Here is a 20,077-nt window from a genome sequence, read left to right as displayed (position 1 = left end):
AGTAGATGAAACAATGCCCACCTCTTCCGCGTCGCAGGCTCCGTAGAGCGAGTCGCCCGAGGGGCCCTTCAAGTAAGCAAGCCAGCATAACTCGTGGTAGTCGCTAAAAACCTTGAATGGTGTTCCTAAATGTAGGGGCGGAATTTCAATGTAGCCCGCATGCACACGAGCCACTCGTTCTGTTGTTGAATAGTTAGCATCTGCCTTCGACAGCTAGCGACTCCATTAGGCGGTAACTCGCTCTCTTCCGTTCTTCCTTTTTAGAAGTAGCCTTCGAGCCAAAGCTGCTTGCTTCAGCACGGATCTCAGTTTCGGCTTCTTCATAAAAGCTGCAAGGACCGGCGGTTGTTGCAACTGACGCTGAAATTTCTAGAATGCTTTAATTTGTGGCGTTTCCGATCTAAACAAAACGTCTGCTTTTGTCAAGAGTGTCAGAGGATCGGTGATACGCGCAAAGGCGTTTACAAAACGGGAGTAATAGGCGCGTAGTCCCAAAAATCTTCGTAAGGCTTTTATCTCGCCAGCCTGTCAGAATTGTGCGACAGCACCACTTTTCACTTGATCTGGGCGTACTACATCCTTGCTTACGACACGACTCAGGAACACCACGTCCTCCTAGGTGATGTGACACTTCTCCGGCTTCAAGGTTAGCCCTGAGGACTTCAGTGCCTTCAGTACTATCCGAAGCCTTTTCAGGTGGTCACCAAAGATTGAAATTAAGAAAAAGATGATATCTAAGTACACTTGACAAATCGGCTACTTCAGGCCTACCAGTACTCTATCCAACGTCACTGGTGCGGAGCATGGTCTAAATGCATTATCTTGAACTCAAAGAACCCATTCGGCATTTTGAATCCGGTCTTCTTTTCATCTCGTTCATCGACTTCACTTTCCCAGTAACCGCTTTTGAGCTTCGTCGTTCCTGGCGCTGCCTCGTTGGCCCAGTGTGTATTCGGTGCATATGAGAGAGTAGACATGTTCCTACGTTATCTTGTTCATGCGGTTGTCACCGGTGACGCTACGGGGTCTTTGACGGTTCAGTGTCACTGTCGCGCAACATTTCGTCTACTTGGTCTCGGTTGTCTTGATGTTCTCGCGGTAATACACGGTAGGGGCTTTGGAGGATAGGTCGGGTGGGTTTGTCGCTAACAAAGCAATGCTTGGTAACCTGGCGTTTGGCGACCCTTTGACGACGGCTAAAAACAGAACCTGTAAATTCAAAGAACGCTTAAGCAGTGTACTTTACTGTTTTGGGGCAGTGCCGGGTTGACTTTTAAGGTGGGCCAGTGGTCTTGGTTACGCCAGCCTTCTACGGATCGGACGGAGAAGGCGAAGGCATTTAGAATGTTCGGTTACTTTTTCCGAAAAACCAATCATCATGACGCGGTTAAAGTGTCAGTATTCTTGACTAAATTTTGTTACAGGCGCCTCAGCTTGTTCACTGAGAACAGGGGCGATTCCTCTTGCGATGCCGTGTACTCGGCCTAAAAGCAATTGCGTGTTCTCCCTCGATGATATCTACAGTTTTCGCGATGTGCTCCCGAAAACTCTCCCCAAGAACACTCAGGGATGCGTCATGTTCAAGGTTTGTCTTTCAAGGTATGATTCATCCGACGAAAGCGTGATGACCTTAGGTCGAAAATAGACGACGGCTTCTTGTTTGGCCAAGAAGTGTATGCCCTGGATTATGTCGAGGGAAGACAGCTGGAGCACTACGACGGTCACGGGATAGCAATGTCCGTTGACAGTCAATTGCGCAGTGCATCGCCCCGATGGTGCAATAAGAGACAGTTTTAGCTGCCCGGTTTTGCAGTACGCACCACTTACGCTGACCCGCTCAGCAAAGGCGGAGCAGAGGTTAAGCGAGCATGTTTTAGCAAACTGTACCGCCTGGAGAGGTTTTAATGTGTGGCACCATCTGGCGGTGACCGATGGAACCCCTTTGGCAAACATGATCGTAATTTGTCTTTCTAGTTCATATGTCTTTGTTCTTGATTCCATGGTACATTATTGGCGTTAAGAGAGCATGCGTAGTTGAAGGACACCTGACTGTGCAGCTGAATTAAGGAAAACGCGACATGCATTGGCAGTTTGATACATGCAAACGAATGTTGCACAGCGTTGTTCATGTCAGTGGCCACTTTCAGTTGGTATTTCAGCGTTTTTCCTGCTTCCTACGCTGCGCAAAACAAGACTTCAGAGTCCGAAAGTGTACGTTCCTTTTGTAGCGAGTAAACTGGAGATAAATAGACGATATCTTAAGTTCAAAGCGTTCGCAGTGTGCCCGGGTCAACGCCTTTGAGTAAAGTGCGCGAACATAAACTCAATAGGAAAACAACTACCGGGGGCACTTAAGTCTCCTTGCGTGCTATGAATGCGAAAGCCTCGTGCACTACCGCTGTTTCCGTTGGCGCGTTTGTGGATTATGTCTGTATTATGTCCGTCGTATCATGAGCGTTTGAGTGTCTTGGTTCGCGTTGGCCACCAAATCGCACACCATTCGGATCTCCATGGGCTAATGCCCATTAATGCAGAATTGGTCATTCTATACTTAACATTCATAGATGGCGCGAGTCCTCATAGCACTACCAGCGCAGTGGCGCAGCGTTGAAGCGAGGCGCCACTGCACTGGCAGGTGCCCGTTCCCGCCACAGCCACTCGTAGGGATTGTGCACCCATGTTGCCCTTCCCAACCAACTTCTTGCGCAGCTTACCCGAGTTACTAACCGAGCTTGCCCCAGTTTCCGCCCATTGGCTACAGCTTGCACGACGCTAGTCCGAACTTACCCGAGCTTCCTACCACTGGCAGCAGCTTGCACGACGCTTCTCCGAGCTCACCCCAGTAACTTTGAGAGCAGAAAGTGTGGACACTTTCTGTACACGCCACGCACGAGGCCAATAATGCTTACGCATAAGTAAATTGGGACAGGCATGAAGGCAGCGACTTAGTTGCTCAAATTTGCTTTCTACCCTGCCGAAAATAGCCGATAAGCAAGTTTATGCGACTCGTCACAATGCACAGCGTCAAATCGCGGTTATCTGCGACCATGACTTATACATGTATGCACCCGCGTCCACATTTGCACGCAGCAGCGCGGAAGGATTGATTTCATACTTCACGCTGCAAAAAGAGATCCTTGTCGATTTTGAAGCGCTTTCGACGACTGTGGTCGGAGAAATTAGCCTTTGAGACAGTGAAACTTGAGAGCTCTCTCAGACGCGATTGTCGAGCCGGATGCTGCCATCTTCAACTAGCCGGCAAATTTGAGACGTTTCCGTAGAACACGACACTCGGCTAAGCTGTCGCACCAGCGAAATGGAGGCGCCGCTCCACTGACCCGCAAGCGGGTGAACGTACTGCGTGTGCGTACGCTAGTGCTCGCTCCGCTAAGGGGCGGAGCGGACCGTAGAAGCGGTCAGCTAAAACTGTCTAATGTGGCCTCCAACGGTGCGCAATTGCGGGCCGTCCAAAACGGTCTCGACCTTCTTCAGCTCAGTGGCGAATGTTCTAGTCATCACAGAATAGCCTGCTGTTGTGTCAACCGGAGCAGTAACTTTACGGGTGTCAAGATTCACTTCGAGATAGGAGGTTCTTGCTCTCGTGTTATAAGTGGGTCTCAATATAGTATCAGAGCTCCGAGGGGTGTTGATGCGTGTGGACTTGCGTCGTCGGCGGTGGAGAATATTCGTCGTTTTGTCGTGAATCAACCACACCTCCTACGGTTGCTGCCTTTAGTTTCTCTGTGGGGCCGGAAGACAGTCCTGCAACGGGCGGCGCATAGCTGTGGCATGGCGACTCGAACCGTGGGGATGGCGGCCACGGTTATCTCAACGAGCGGCTGGGCGTGTGCTTGCATGACGCTCGTAGTCTTCTACCTACCCCTGTTTTTCTCATTCCCGATCGGGAAGCCCCGTAGGCCGGTACCTCTGCACAGGCAGTGACAAAGTACGTGGAGAGCCTCAACGACATGAAAACATGAAAACATCGCGCTTCCTGGGGCTGGTGCGTCTATAGAAGGCTCTGCTCGCGGGCGCTAGAGAGCGCTGGTCTAGCACTGCTGCTTCATACCGAGGAACGGTTCGGGTGTTTCGTCGAGGCACACCATTGCGTACTTAAGAGGTGTATGTCATATCATGAGCTTCTGTTACAGTCGTAGATGACAAGAAAGCCAAGTGCATAATGGGCTTCACGCCTAACATCCTTGAGAATCACGGCTTGAGGCTGTGGAGAGGACGCCAGTAGTCGACCCATTCTTTCGTGGATAATTTCGCCAATGACTTCCCGCAAACTGTGGCTGGTGGTAGTCGCCGTGTCAGGGAGAATTTTACAGGCTGGCGGCGGGTGGTAATACTGCCGAGTATCGGAGTGGTCTTCTCGGTGGTCAACGCTTTTTAGGCGAATTCGGAGGCAGTTTTCCGTGGGTTTCGTACGAGGCCGGCAAAACTGACTCCTGGACGCCTAGCATCAAGAAGTTTGGTTTCCTTTTCTCGGCGATACTGGGGAAATCGTAGGGGAACAAGCGCTTCATTTACTCCACATGGGCAACCACGAATTCGTTCGGGAGCGGGATGCGGCTCTCAAGAAGGAGCTCAGCTTGTTCCTTCCCGACGAAGCTCGAAAAACGTCTTTACTAGTCCGTTCGTGAAACTGTCCCACGTCAGTAGAGAAACTTTTCTTCTCATGTCATGTTCCGCATGGCTGCGCCTTCCAACGCAAAATACCCGTTCCGCAGCTTCGCAGCGTCATCCCAGGTGTTGAGCCTTACCACACGGTCATACAGCTCGAGCCGTTCCTCTGAACCTTCATTAGGCATCCTTGGAAAGAATATGGCTCACGAGGCTGAATGACAAACGCATGCAATTGCTGAGTGTTTGGTTGCATCTTCGGGATTATTACAGCTCCATGGTCCACCAGATGCCACGTGGTGGTGACAACGTCATGGACAACAGACCTTACTTTAATTCCTTAATCATTTTTATCTGTACGAGAACACTTAAAAACTGCGTGTTGTAGTTAGTAAACAACTGCTTTTCAATGCGAAAGTGCAGACTAGAGGAAATAAAAGCAGTGTACTTAGCGTCATTCCGCCAAATGAGAATTAGATGCGCGAGTTCGCGCTTGATTCGAGGCTCGATTTTCAAGGTCAGGCAGGCTTCAGACAAAGATCGAACCTTAAGGGTATCACGCGATAGCTTTAGTGGGTTAATGCCCGTATATGCTGAATTGATCAATCTCTACCTATAGTCTTAAATCACTCAAAGCCTTCATACCACCTCTGGCGCTGTGGTGCAGCGGTTAAGCGATGCGCCATTGACATGTAATGACAAGAGCTGCAGGCTTTGGGTCTTGTTATACTCGGGTTGCTCATCCCAAGCAACCACTTGCTGCCAGTCATTAATTAAACTGCCACATACAACAGCGGACAGGCTGTCATGACGTTGAAAGTCAGGTGACCTACGTGGCGTACCTGCCCCCTACGGCGGTCACATAGGGCGGGTTGCCTACACCCGGCAGGTACATACAGCGACTGTACAGACAAAGGTTAAGGGGCTCAATGGAAGCTCTTGCGCGAACGCGCCAGAAACCAAGCAGTACGGAATGCACGGGACGAATACATTAACTAACCCGCGGATTTCAGGCGAAGTCGAGTTTTTCGCAGTGTGCAAGCGCCGGCTTCTTTGCAGCAGATGCATGATTTGGAGCCACATGATAGCATTTCGCCAATAGAGGCGCCAACGGCGCAAATAAATAAGTATTTCACGAAGCCGAAGGGCTGCTCCGACACGAGCTCAAAGCGTTGCACCGGCTCAGCGGTAGAGGAAGGCCATGACACCGGCCGGCCGACCGACGATGCGCGGAGACAGAGAGGCTTACTTACCGCCCTTTCAACTTTCACGATCCTAGATGCGAGGCTAATCTTCGATTCATAAACGTCCTTCGCTTTGGAACCAACTTTTCCGAGTATTTGGTCCAGTCTGCGGAACAAGGAAAATAAGTCAGTGCTGCTCATGCACGCTCTCTGACAAAGATGAAGCGCAAACGTGTTGCGGAAGCTAAATAAAATATTTCCATAATTATTCAGCAAAGCACTCTAATTCGAGGAGCCCCCGCAATCACACTGCTTCTAGCCTTTCACTCACATATCGTTTGTTACCGCGCCGCACACGCCACCAGACTTCCCCGCGTACAAATACCCAACCTTCCTTCGTCCACACTCCAGACCTGCCCTCACTGCGCAGGCCAGCACAAGAACACTCCTACTAAGCCCCTCTGCTCTGCTTCCTGATATGCATTGCCCGCTCCCATCCCTCTGCTATCGCGCGAGAGCGGATCTCTCTGCTGCGGCATTTTGATGCAGATACGCCATCTTGGAGGCTCGACTCGATCACAACAGCTGAGGGCAGAAGGCCCTCAGTGAAAATCTGCTTCTGGAACCACGAGCCTCTTTCGACCACCACTGAGAGCGCCCGCCCTGAATGAGAGCTCAAATAAGCAAACATTTCGCCCTCTTCCTTGTCTCTGTCGTTCTTCACAGCTCGATATGTGTTAGGGAGACAGTCGTTATACGGAGCCCCCCCCCCCCCCCACACACACACACACACACACACACACCCGGGCCGTCATGTAACTATGGTCCACTACGAACGCTTGGGGTTGATTCCCAACCATTCTCTAGAAGCGTCACCACTCAATCGCCCATCTCCATCCTCCACCAGCTTAACCGCTAGAGTCGGTGCAAAATTCTAAACACAGACCATGGTTCCTTCATTCAATGGCGGACCTTGAACTGCCGTCTCGGACGACGTTCGTGCTAGAAAGGCCATGCAGCCGAGAGAGCGTAGGAAGCGTTAAAATTAAGCAGCCTTGTCTCCGCGTAAGATGTGCGATGAATGGCGGTTCCCGCCGAATGTTTGAAAAAACAACGCAGTAGCCTAGTTTCTTCAATATTTATTTCATTTTATGCCACTAGTGAAATTATTTTTTACTGAAAGCATTCCATACGCATGTTAGTTCAGTAAAAAAATCGTATTCTGTACCTTTGTTGTACATAACATGGAACTGTTTTTGCATATGATATGACACTGAGCCGTCCGGCTGCAAACGAAAGCTACACCGCACCCTCAGGAACTCTGCAGTGTTAAAAGACACGTCCTACTCTGGGAATCGAACCAGGGACCACCACCTCTCTGGGTAGTTGCTCTACCAAGTGAGCTAAATAGGGCTCCAGCAGCTAGAATCGATGAGCAATATTAAGCGTCGAATCGATGAGCAATACTAAGCGGGAAAGATATTGGTAAAATGCGTCTAGGTGAACCCCACAAGGTCAAGTAAGGTTTCAGATAGATAGAGATTACTCAAGATCAGCCGTAAGTCTACACAGAAGAGCTATACGTCGTCTGCAGAAACTTTGTAGTTAAAGCAAATTTCGTCCAGGTCCGAGGATCGAATGCGGGAATGCAGTAAAAAAAAAGGCACCTGTATGCCTTTTATTATGTTATGAGTTATTAAAGACTTATTTCCAGCCTTACTCCAAACTGGGGGACTCCCCTAAACACATTAAACCAACATCGCTCGTACTTCGAATTGTTGATCACTTAGTTCTTGCCCTTCGTTCTGCTATCAACCCTGGTTAGCTCATTTGGCAGAGCCACTGGCCCGCTTAGGCGGTGGTCCCGGGTTCGGTCCCTGGACTAAGACGAATTAATCACCGCAGCTGTGGCGTACTGATCTGAGCATCCGTCTCGCTTGCGGCATTGGAGATTTCGATCCCCAGTGCCGCTGCGTACCCAGAGGTGATAAAACGGATGCGGACTAATCCCTGGCCTGCTCTTCTCGCTTCTCTGAAGTGATTGTTTGGGAAATGAGTCTTCGAGCTCACTTTTAGTGGGCGAAAACACTTTGTGCCACGGCCCTCTTTTACCACAGTTACCTTTGCGCCATAAAAACTTACGATCATAATCATGAATTGTTCTTCTGTTATAATGTTCCTGGGAGGGCTGTATAGCTCTCTTCTGTAGTCATTAGGCTGCGCTTCGATGGATGGTAATGGGTAACTACTCGCCCATTTGCAATCTCATCCTGACGAAACTGCGCCCGTTCGAAACCTCCGGTGACACTTCCGCCTACCCCATCGACATAGTCGATTTGTCGAGAGAATAATGTCGAAACAAATTAGACGTTGACTTAAAGAAAGGTGCACGCAGCAACCGTAAAAATTGTGGATCTTCGTCTACTGTGCATTACATACTACTAGCTAAAACACGCAGGCCATGCCAAAGCATGTCTAAAGTGATCAACAATGCGGATTGCAAAGCCTGTCTACCCGCAGAACTGCATTAACAGTTCCTGCAAGGCGAAAGAAAATCTCTTGGACGTTTCACTTCACTTTTAAACACAACAGACGCGCATTGGGGGTGACAGAATTCCTTCGCATAGTACATGCAGCCTTTTTGTCCAGAAAACAACTTGCTCTCTGCTTCGGCACCACTTGCAATAGGTTCATGATAAAGTTAAGCAAGGTCTCCCAGTAAAAAAGGAAATAGGGCAGTGGTTTGCAAAAACGACCAACCTCCATCTCTCGTCGCCTCTTCACTACTGACGTACGCTCTACCCAAAACACATTTCTACAAGAGGACACGCGTTCATATCTTACACTGAGATCGCATGGCCGTTGATTTCTCTGGCGCTAAGAGCGCGAAGTCAGATTCTACGCAATGCAACGAAAAGAATGTACCATTTTCTTTTCATTTGAAATGGTCTGTACAGCCTTACACAATTTCCGATAGCGAGAAGAGCTCCGTCGCCTGCGGGCTGAGCAGATTTTGGGGCAGAGCTTAGCATGTGTGACCATTTCACGCCCGAAAGTTAGCAGCGTACAACTCAATGAGCAAAATCTAGACATGCTTATTCGCTATTTCGACGAAGCGTGCCTCAATAGATCGGAATTTCCTCTATTGCAAACTGAAAAGTGCAATATAGCAACTTTGTTGAATTACTACGAAGTAAATAGAGAAACAACAAAAGTAGGCAGTCAATGCTTTCACTTCACCTGAATTGGATATTCTTGGTTCGTCCGAGGAGATCAACGTGACCCGCTGAGTATTGTTCGATGACGTCTTTCACGTCATAAGGCTTCAGGGCCTCCTTGAATTTCCTCCGTGCTACAAAATATTTAATCTGGAATGTAAGCAGCGGAAAAAAAATGAGATGTTTAATTACGCTGTAAGAATTCACAGAGGATTTGTTCATAATAAACTGCAAACGTCTCGGCGTATAGTATTAGCCTTGCGGCTAGTTTGAAGCAGCAACGCTGGCTTGCTGCTCACCTCCGCGGCTGAGTTCGATTGAAATCGACGAAATCGATGAAGTCGACGAACCGAAGGACAACAAAAACTAAACTACACAAACGCCAACAGTCGTCTTTCGTTTCGTGCAGGTGCCAAAGATGGCGATATGATTAAGTTTAGACAGCAATATTCCAATCAGCGTGATGCGCTTGACGGACTCCATATTTAACGGAACCGCATCTAGAAAAACACCCTTGCCCAAAGATGGCGCCACGCACGTGGGAGCTGCCAACGCACGACATCCAGTAACAAAGAAGCCCGCTACAAACTGACCGCACTGTATATAGGGAAAGTTATTGAGTACCGGCCCTTGACTCCCACGTTTTAGTGACAAATGTAGCACAAGCTTCTCCTAAAGTACGCCTTCCAAGTTACTCGATCATTCATGTGTTAACCCTAGAAAGCAAAAAGACGACGAAAAAGCGAAGCACGCAAAATAGATTACCAAAAAAAGGGAGTTTGGAATTGCGTACTAACGGAAAGGCACCACAAGCTCTACCATGGCAGTGGGCAGTCTGCCGCATCTACTGCGAAAATTCTGATCAGGCGCTACAAACCCAAGTCCTCTTGAATATGGTTGGGTGTAGGAGTAAAACAGAACGAAATACCAAAGTGCGCCATCCGTCACGTCAATCACACTTAATTTTCAGCGCACCACCTCCCATAAGTGAAACTAACAGGCAAGGTCACGGGTCCTAACATGGGCCAATGAAGAGCATTCTGAAGTTTTCAACCCCACCTCGAAGAAAACAGTGCAGTTGTTCCTAAAGTAATTCTTCTCTCCTCAAATCGGCAACTCTCTCAGAAAGGTGGGCTGGAAGACGCTAGATGTACATCACATGCCTACGTTGCCATTTCTCGCGGCATGTAGCTAACAAAACCGTACTAAACCGTACTGTTTTTCCTCCCCTGTTCCCTTTGTGATGATTTAGAAGGCCAGTTAGTTCACTGAGTGATCTCACAAATTAAAAACAAATATGATGAGATCCTACAGCAATAAGGTGTGTCATCTTACCTTCCTGAGCGATCTGATGGCATTTTTATGCTGTTTCGTGAGCACTGTAAGCCTGGGTTCTTCGGGCTCTTCGTCTGCAGTTGTACGGTAAAAGGGAAAGACAGGTGGCTCCATCAAGTTGGGATCTTCCTACAAATTACTACATTTCGGACCACACTAAAACACTCAAAAACGAAGGACAATATTCACAAGTGCGAAAGACCTGCCCTCCGGCAGTTTTGCAACCGCCGCCAAGTAGAGCAGCTAGCACAGAAGGGCAAGAATGTGGTTAGTACTACATACGAACACATTACGTTCTCCTTGAAAGAGAACTATATACCCCTCTTCTCTGACACACAAAGCAATTAGTAATCTATGCGAACTGAAGTAACCAAGGAAATGACAACAATGCGAGCAAGACATTACCACGCTTTGAAGCGAGTAGTTCCGTGGTTCTCCAACTTTAGCCTGTTACATCAGCTCACAGTTTTCAAGACCTCTCTGGTGGCTATGTTTTATGCTTCTGTCTGGCAAAAAAGTCAACAGCGTGACTTAACCCAGTGGCTTACATCCTCGCGTGAAGATAACCAGATTCACGCACGTTGTGAAAAACTGTCGGTTGTTTACTTAGTGGCGAAAACCTCCACAAGACCTTCAGTCCGTGCTTCACCTGTTTCTAGGCGCGCAACTCTCGCAAAGCACAAGCGTCCGTAAAAACAGAACAATTTCATCGCTGTGAATTTTGCGGCAAACGCGCGTATCATTCATAAAAAAAGCGAAGATGAGGATCTAGCAGCTGTCAGCAAGCAACCCGGCTCTCGTTGCACGGCGCAACATATTACGTTCCTCAATTAGGAACCTTTCCATCACTTTCTCCTGACCATTTTTTTTTTTTTCAGAGAAACAGGTTCCTTTTACGGAGCTCCGGACTGGTGATATCCAACGAAAAAGATAAGAATGGCAACAGGGCACAAAAACTGCTAGTCCTTCTGCGATGGAAGCTTTCTAGTTGCTGACCGATTTATTGTCTGAATATCGATACCTGAACATGGGCATCGTGGTAGTACATCTCCAATATGTTATCAGCGAAATATAGATGTACCTGTCTTCTGGAAGTATCCGGTGGTAGTGCACTCTCCCCTTCAAGAGCGTCTCTTTCTACTTGAGTAAAGAAGCTATTCTACCTACACTTTGAACTTCCTTTTGAGTGTAACTGAGTTGGCAATTTCTGCTGAACAACCAGCCTTTTTCACTGATATCCTATTGGCCCGTGGTGCCGCTATTAAGACTATTTATAGCTTTACATTTCCCATTCAAGAAATAAATTAGCTGAACACACAGAACGCGTGAGGACATGGCTTTAGTTTTTTGGGAAAATAGCAGCGTCAGCAATAAGTAATGTTGGCCTTTAAGACACAATAAGAGATTCTTTTGGCGAGAACAGTCGGTGGCCATTTGAGGAAAAAATAGCCATCGCAGACTGTATATTGATTTATTGAAGGTTCGAATACTCAGCCACTTTGCAGGAAATGACCAATCATTTGCAAAGAACGTTTACTGTAGAACGACCAGCAGCATTCCGTGGATTACAAAGTGATTTTAGTTTAGTTGCTCCGTGTTGGTTGGTGCACGACTGCGCTAGTCTACCCGGTCCTTCTACGCCGGCCTGCTTTTGCCAGTGCCTGCAAAATGCAATATTATAGTTTTCGCTGATGCCTAAGTCCAGAGTGGTCGCAAAGAACTAAATGTGCTTCTAGCTTCAGGGTTGCTGCAAGCTTCATCGAGACGTAACTGTTATTTTAATTTCTCTCTCAAAACTATGTAAGAGCAGATCAATGAAAACTAGTTTCCAGCTCTTTTAATTTCTTTGTGATCTATCTGCCGTATGAAACAAACAACTCCAATGCACTCAAAGCACTGCCAGTTACATAAATTATTTAGCTGTACGCAAAACAGGTAACTTTACACATGTGGGCCTAACCGATGTTCATTTTTTGTTTTCGTGCACAGCCGATGAAAAACAAACGCTGCAACATCCCAACAGACTGACAGGCTCAGGGACACCTTGCACTCCTCAGTGACGAAAAGTGGCGGCGACCGCTGCTTCAAGGATCCCACTCTAAAGGATCATTTGATGACCACATGCACATTCAGCACACTTTGCCCCTCTCTCCTTCCTGTTTCGCCTCTATGCCTCCTCTTCATTTCCCACAGTCACCAAGGCTTCTTACTAGCAACCATACGTAGCCAGTGGCAGAAACAGCGAAAATTTGCCCGGTGGCCGGTTGCTGTTGTTCCAGGTCATGACATAAGCACATCCTCCTCGCACCAACACCTTAAAGATAAAAAACCAACTAGCCACCTTTGCAGCATTGCTTCTAATTTAGTGTCTTTGTTATGCTATATTTTGTTACACGAATTCCTACATAAACACTAAGTATTGATCTTTACAATGCGGACCTCACTTGTACTTACATGTTACTTGTGTGTTTATTTTTTCAGTGCATATTTGTGTTTTTGTACTCAACCCACTCTCCTCTGTAATGTTCCTGCCCTGAGGGTAGCAATAAATCGAAATAAGTGTTCACAGCATGAAATAACGCGGGCAAGAACGGAAAGACGCAGGCGCTGTCTTTTTAACTGCTGGTATACTGAAGGCACGAAACAACCTTTTAAGGAGAAAAAAAAAATGCAGAACAAAATTAAGGTACGCAAATATAGAAGAACCTGATAGCAAACATTGGGTCAGCGTGAGAAAGCGCACGCGATTGTTATCCGTCGACGTTGGTGAGCTCATTTTTTGTTAAAGCGATGGAGGCTTCGCTAAAACCTGCCTGGAGTTCTGGACGAGGGCTTTGCGTGCGCGCGCTTGGTCTTCGACCGCTGCTTAAGATATCAAGCCTGATTTTGTGGCGTGCTGTTTTTTCTGTTAGATTGTCCCGTGTTTTCAATAAAGCCGTAGCTGAAAGACTGAGCCTGTGTCTCTCCTTTCTTTTTTTTGTCTGTAGTCTTCCGTTCTTGCCTTGAAAAACAATGAATATTTTCAAACTCATTAGTTCTTCATTAGAAAGCGCCTTGTGTTCTCTGGCGCCCCACTGAGAGGGCGAAAAACGAGGAGTCATGAATGTAAGTTTAGAAACAAGAATTTCCGGCACCCGGAAAGTGTTGCTTTAGCCTCTCGTTTAGTTTTAAAGATTGTTTTTAGTTTGAAGTGAACAGAGGGTGCTGTTTAGTTATGGTCTCTTTCGGACGTGCATGTGCGCCAAGAATAAGGGCTGAGAATATTTTTCAAGAAAACATTCCGATCACAAGTACGAAAGTGGAACAAAAATGCGAGCTTTGTGCTTCGAGCAACATGCAGTCACAGAAAAGCATGCGTTCGGTGGCACATTACAGGGGCCCATGATTCCAGAAAGTGAGACGTGTTCAGAAGCAGCCGAGCACATCATCAGTGGCCGAGACGGGCTGCTGAGCAGAAGCTGTAACAAAGGATCTCTGCTGTGTAACGCAATCCATTCTGCATTCTCTCCTCTCGTGTGAGTGGGCAATCACTTACGCAGCACTCAGTCACAGTAAGACACGAAGGTGGCAACCTCTGTACAGGTGTTCTGGTAGCGTCGCTAAATCAACCTGCGAACAGACTCACTTTCGAAAAGTATTACTACAAAGCGTGAAATGCCTCGATTAGGCCAGATAGTACAACATCCTTGTTGTCGAAAACTCTTCATGTCCAACATTCTCGGGAAAAAAAAAAATTGAAAACTGGAAAATTGTAACACACTATAATGGAAATATTGACGGTATTGGCCCATTCATGTGATATGGAGCAAAATCTTTCTTTTAAAGCGTTTCCATCGATCGCATCGAACAGTTAAGACTGCCATAAAAAAAAATTGGAAACGCTTTTGACGACAGAAAAAACGTTAATTGAAAAAATGATACAAGACTGCCGTCGGGCGACCTGCTGATATATTGATCGTTATAATGAGATTGTTACATTATACGAAAAGATTGCGTTCATAAACGGTTTCCCGGTCAAAAATGCTTTTGTAGTTGTCGGGTATAAAGAGGAGTACAAACTGTCGCAAAAGTGGCGCAAGCATCTAGGTCAAGTCGGCGGCTGCCTTTTAGACAAATGCTGCAAACAGTTCTGAAAGTGGTCACAAAAGAGAGGTTCCATCTGTGCGTTATCTGCGGCACATGACGGGAGGGATTTCGTGCGGAAAAAATGTTTTCAATGTCGCGAGTATCAGAAGGACAAAAGCTTTCCACGACAACGAAATAGTACGAAAAAAGTAATTGAGCAAGTCTCGGTACAAATATGTAATCATATTCTCCACGCTCTCGGCCGTCATAACTTTTATTAGGTTCTGTATATTGAGCCTTGAGTGTCCCGTGTCCTGACACCAGACATTGAATACATTTTAACGCTGCAGCAGTAGATGTTTTGAAGAAATCAGGGCTAAGCGACTTTCGCAATTTTTTACGAGCAGAATCCACAGGCACAGTTTGCTACATTGCGAAAAGAAATGGCACATTATAGCCAGCACTTCCCAACACGGGAGCAGTAGCCGTTTTCAAGTTATTCAAGCTCAGCCAGTTTTAACGCTTTTTTCACAAATTCAAGAGACACGCGTGGTTCACTCCATTCTTTTCAGTGTGCGAAATTAGTTCCACCAGCCAAAACGTGTGCTGATCTCGGTCGACTACGTCTACTAATCGACTTGTATTTGTTTTAACTGAAAAATATTACTCGTGTAAGCGTCTTATTCCTGCTTGTTTAGTACGAAGAATTTTTGTAATATTTCAGCAGCCCTTTCGGCAGTTTGTAGGGACCTGAGCACAACGTAAAACAGTTCGAACGCGAAGAATTGTGCATTCGGAAGACGAAGACAAGCAATAGACCGAAAAAACTGAATACGCACTGTGGATGTTATGCATACTTCGAATAGATTATTACCACTCAGGGAAGCAGTTTCCACGCGTACCTCTTCGACAAACTAGCCGCCCCCGAAGGGTTTGTCTTATAAGTTTCACAACCGCTTTAGTTAGTTACATTCAGAAGTGTTCTTTCTTTGAATAGTTCCTATGTTCTAGAAACGGAAAGAAGTTCAGTGCGGACAGCGCGGCTAGAGTGGATCTCAAGAAAAGCGCAAAACCGGAACTTAACAAGGCGGACTAAATCTTTCAAACGACTGCGGCTGAAAGTTGTACAGCCCGCTAAGAGAGGAGGATTTCGTTGTAATGCTAGAAAGCACTGCACAGTGAAGTGCCTTCGCAGCCATTGAAGATATCTTTGACGAGGTAGGAATACTGCCAAAGCACCAAAACAGCGCCATCGAATGCTTGTTTGCTGAAAAAAAAATGGGTCTGAAATGTAGAGGCGCTGATTTCCTTTTATATTTTCTATTATGCCTGGATAATGTTTCCTTTCTGCGCGTTTATATTTGTGCAAGCTCTCGTTGCCCACTGTTAACATCTGTATTCCCTTCTTACTTGTGCGCTACTAAGCCTGTAGTGCTTTGTAAATAAATGATTGCATTGCACAAAAGGGCCTACCAGCATCCCCAAATGGCTGTGCGCAGGGATGGTTGAACAAGTCATGGGTCAGTGACCAATTGTGAAAAACAGTTGACGTTTCGGAAGCCCTACGGGTTATTTGTTCACAATGCAGAACCGGTAGAGTAAGGAGTAGCTTGAGAAGCTTTGAAAAGTCGACGTAATGCTTTTGCGTAAGCCGGGTGAAGATACCCCTTAGTCCTGCTGACAGTGTTCGGTGTTAACTGTGTGATCAGTGATTCCAGGTGCAGAAGTGCTGAAAGGCTTCTTTCGGTAGTAACGATTTCTACGACATCCCAAGCAATTTCATGCCTTTTTTTGCGTGTGTTCTGCCACAGCGTTTGACGCGCAAGTATTATGCGCAGGGATACTTGAAGAAAGTGAGCTGAGATGAAACTTTCATGTGGCGGATTTGGCATAAGCTGGCGCAGGAACTTAAGAACGGTGGTCTTCAAGCAGATACATCCTCTATCGACATGGATAATTGGTTTTATTTCATGAAGCCCCATAACGTCTTACAAGGCGGCACTGAAGAAAGCGGGATTAACGGTTCCAAAACGACCATGGCATCAGCAGTGGGCACGTGTTTCGGCTTCGAGACTGCTATAGTAAACCGTGTATTATTTTTCAGCCATAAAGCAATTAGGCTTATAATTTCCAGTCGATCAATGCCACAAGTTTAACAAAATAGAAGCATAACCTTGTGCTTTCTTTGCTTTCGGCGACTAATGGCTTCCTTCATTCGTGTATGTTAACGTCGGCAAAAAGAGTCCCCATGGTAAAAAAATTGCGCATATATTAGTTCATGTGTAGCACGAGGGGAATGCGATAACTGCTTGTCGTAAGCTGCCAATCGTGTCCACGCACAACCGGATGACAGGGAGGAATTGAGTTATTTAAAGACGCCGATGACAATTTTGTTGCTTCCGCCCGACCAAGCCCTGCTAATCCTGATGATGGCATCTCAATTATCAGGAATCCCTTTAGCACTAAACTTGGAAAACTACTCTTCGCTCATGAATAACGAAAGGATAACAGGTTGCAATTATGTTGGTCGTGAACTAACGCTGATAAAATTTGTTGCTTGTATACACACCGGAAAAAGCAAGAGCATGCTGATTTTCGACTGGGCCCTATTCCTGCTTTCCTGGACAGCACTTTTAATTACGAGACAGGTGTGGAATATTGTTAGGCACTATTATGAATACACTGATGGTAATGCTCTTAACGTTCTGATCCGTAGCAAAATCTCTTTTGTTGCGAAATCAACACTCCGACAGCCAAAGCGAGACCTCGGGTGGCTGCCGTCGCGCCGTAGCTACGCTGACCTTGAGCCGCCACCGCGCCTAGCAGATGGCGCGTCGTTGCCCAGCACACGCTCTCTCCACCCCCTCGCCGTCGCCTAGCAGCGCGATAGAGGGCGCTAGCTCCTCCCTCTCGCTACAGATAAAGCTAAGGAGGGCGCAAGAAGACAGACGGAGGCGAGGAAGCAGCAACGTGCTTTCGCATTCCTTTAGATCAGAGTTAAACCACAGCCAGTTTTTTATGCCCTGAGCTCGAAGCGAGTAGTTAAGACTATAGAAAACCAATGGGGTGCGTTTTTGACAATAAACAGCAGAAAATTACAATGCTGCCGAGGACGGATTGGCGAACATAATTAATATTATGGTGCAGTCGTACGCTACGCTGAAAAAATTTGCTGATAAACTTGTCATCAGAAAAATTCGCTGGGCCATAATTTCCAGGTATGATCAAAAAAATAAAAGGCATAAGTGCGAACACAGGATGCAGGATGCAGCAAACAGACGGAATAATACTTTCTCTACAGCCTTAGCAATTGTATGCTAGCTTTTTCTGTAAAAATCGAGAAATAGTAGGCACTCTGGACAGGCGTCATCAGCACGGACAAAATAGGAGGAATCAGGTTAGCGGATGTCCGACACATTAACAACTTGTCACCCAATTAGAAAAGATTGCACATTAATATAACACGAGAGCCATCTTTTTCCGCTTCATTAAAGGTAGCAGAAGTGTGTTCCACACAGCAAAAGAAAAGTACGCATTATACACGGAGAAAGCATGCGCATAGACATGTACACACCAAGTGCCCACCACCAGTAATTCACGAAGTGCTGTCAACAAGTGGACACGTGAGTACCGCTTACAACGTTACTTCATGGATATGGAAGGACAACAAAAATTAAAAGCGACAAACAAGTCAGGGGTAACGTAGCGAATCTATAAAACCGGTTTGTGTGTTATCGGCAATTGGATTTGACAAGATTTCTGTAATGGTTAGCAATATTAACCGCGCGGCAGCGCCCAGCAGTCAGCGTGATGGTACTGGGGAAATATTAAACCGAGATTGAACTTCCAGCCTTCGGCACAGGCATTTTTCGCGCTTCATTTTCACAGCGCCAATAAATTGCCCAGAATAGCAAGACACTTCCGGCAGATTGAATATCAGATAGTATTTAGTCTCCTGTTTGGGCACAACGTGGTTCGTGGTGACTCCAGGCCAGGCCGGCGTGTCCCGATGCTCCCATGATGTGATATTTTTCTTGGCATGAGTGACCTTACCTTAGAACTTCGGGCTTTCTTGACAATTCTGGCTAGCAGGAACTTTGGACAGGCAGACTGCGACTTTGAGGTGATTACAAGGGATTCAAATCTGTTTTTGCCTTCGGCTACGGCGATAGCAATCGAAGTCTCCTCTGTTTCAGTAGAAGTACAACCCCTTATGGTGACGGAAGCTAGCTCCTAGTGAACATAGTCGATTGCAGCCGCTACCATGGCTCTTTATCTTGGGTAGCTGGATTCATCTACGAAGACGAATTCGTTTTTGTCAGCGATCCGCTTTTCTAACACGTGAGCCCTTGCTTCCCTTCTGCCTAGGTCCAGTTGCGGATGCATCTGCTCAGGGATGGGTACGACTGTGTAGATCGATCTGTGTAGATCGATCTGATTAGCCACTTACTTGTGGCTGTCAGGATAGCCTAATCGTTGTAAGGACCTGACCTTGCTCTTATGTAGAAGACGTTCTGAGATGACTGAGCCGTGACACCAGCCCTAGCGTTCAGACATGGCTCTGTGCGCTTTACGCGCACGACTGGCGCTGTGTCTGGCCACTGCGGAGGGCGAAAAGTAAACATAGTTCCATACCTGGCGAAAACCCTGCCGCCTAGACTACTGCACACGCTCGCTTCGTATGATCAACAAGTAAACGAGGGCTAGTCAGCGCTTCATTTTTGTCTTTTCATCTTTCGTCTCTTCTCTCTGCTGTCCCGCATTTACCCGTGCGCACCTACTCTCCTTCAAAACATTTTCCTTCTGTATTCATGTTTTCATTCTCCAATCAATTCTCCTAGAGAGTACAGGACGCGCTGTCCGGCGTGCTACTTCCATGCGCCTCATGATCGCCCGAGCTGCTGCTTAATCAAGCCCGCCAAGTCAAGTCACCTTTATTTAACATCACAGAGATCATCATTAGCCCGGCCACGTCGACGCCTATTGATCGCTAGTACGTAGAATTATACAGAAACATTCACCACTGATTAAAAAGAGGCGACTAGTCATGACAGCCTATTATCGGCTCCTAAAATAATGGACTTGGCTCCTGGCTTCCGTAGATGGGTGCGCTGGTGGCAGGTGTGTGACGCCAGCACCTCGTTCGCTTAACGTTCGGTTCGGTGCCGTCGAAGCAAGGTTTAAGAGGCAATTGTCTCCAATGCCCAGAGACTGAATATGCCTCTTGCAGAGATATAATGGGCTTTGTCCAGTCGGAACAGCCGTGGCGGCTCACTAATAAACAACGCGCACTAAACATGTGGTCGCAGGTTCATTTCGCTCGCGGATTCGAGACCGCCGCACATGAATGGCAGAGAAACAAAACTGTATCGTATTGATATTTCCCTTCCGGCTAAAATAAATCGTATATGGATGAGAAACAGCGGGAACGTTCTCACAGCTTATATGCACCTTCTGAAGGAACCAGCGCACAAAACACAACGGACAAGAAAAAGGCAGTACACGACGGACAGGAGCGCTTCTTCTTTTTCTTGTCCGTTGTGTTTTGTGCGCTGGTTCCTTCAGAAGTATGTATTACCAACTAGCCCAACAACAAGTGTTGCTCAAATTTATATGCACCGTCTATTCCCGAAGTCACTGCCGTAACCG

The 20,077-nt window shown here is 46.9% G+C and overlaps 1 protein-coding gene across 4 annotated transcripts in view; it reads right to left on the bottom strand.

The window, feature by feature from the left end:
• The window catches only part of LOC149325131 (potassium voltage-gated channel subfamily KQT member 1-like), a 469,319-nt gene that overhangs the window by 11,693 nt on the left and 437,549 nt on the right, over positions 1-20,077 (bottom strand). For all 4 annotated transcript variants that reach the window (XM_089563197.1, XM_089563198.1, XM_089563199.1 and 1 more), the window contains 3 exons: positions 10,364-10,437; positions 9,051-9,178; positions 5,880-5,976 (listed from right to left, as the gene is read on the bottom strand). In XM_089563197.1, coding sequence (XP_089419323.1) covers positions 5,880-5,976; positions 9,051-9,178; positions 10,364-10,437 — 299 coding nt within the window. The remainder of the gene's footprint in view (positions 1-5,879; positions 5,977-9,050; positions 9,179-10,363; positions 10,438-20,077) is intronic.

The sequence above is a fragment of the Amblyomma mixtum genome, chromosome 10, assembly GCF_055824585.1.
Source record: "Amblyomma mixtum isolate Tamu chromosome 10, ASM5582458v1, whole genome shotgun sequence".
In the NCBI taxonomy this organism is placed as follows: domain Eukaryota; kingdom Metazoa; phylum Arthropoda; class Arachnida; order Ixodida; family Ixodidae; genus Amblyomma; species Amblyomma mixtum.
This window is presented reverse-complemented; position numbering and strand designations above follow the sequence as displayed.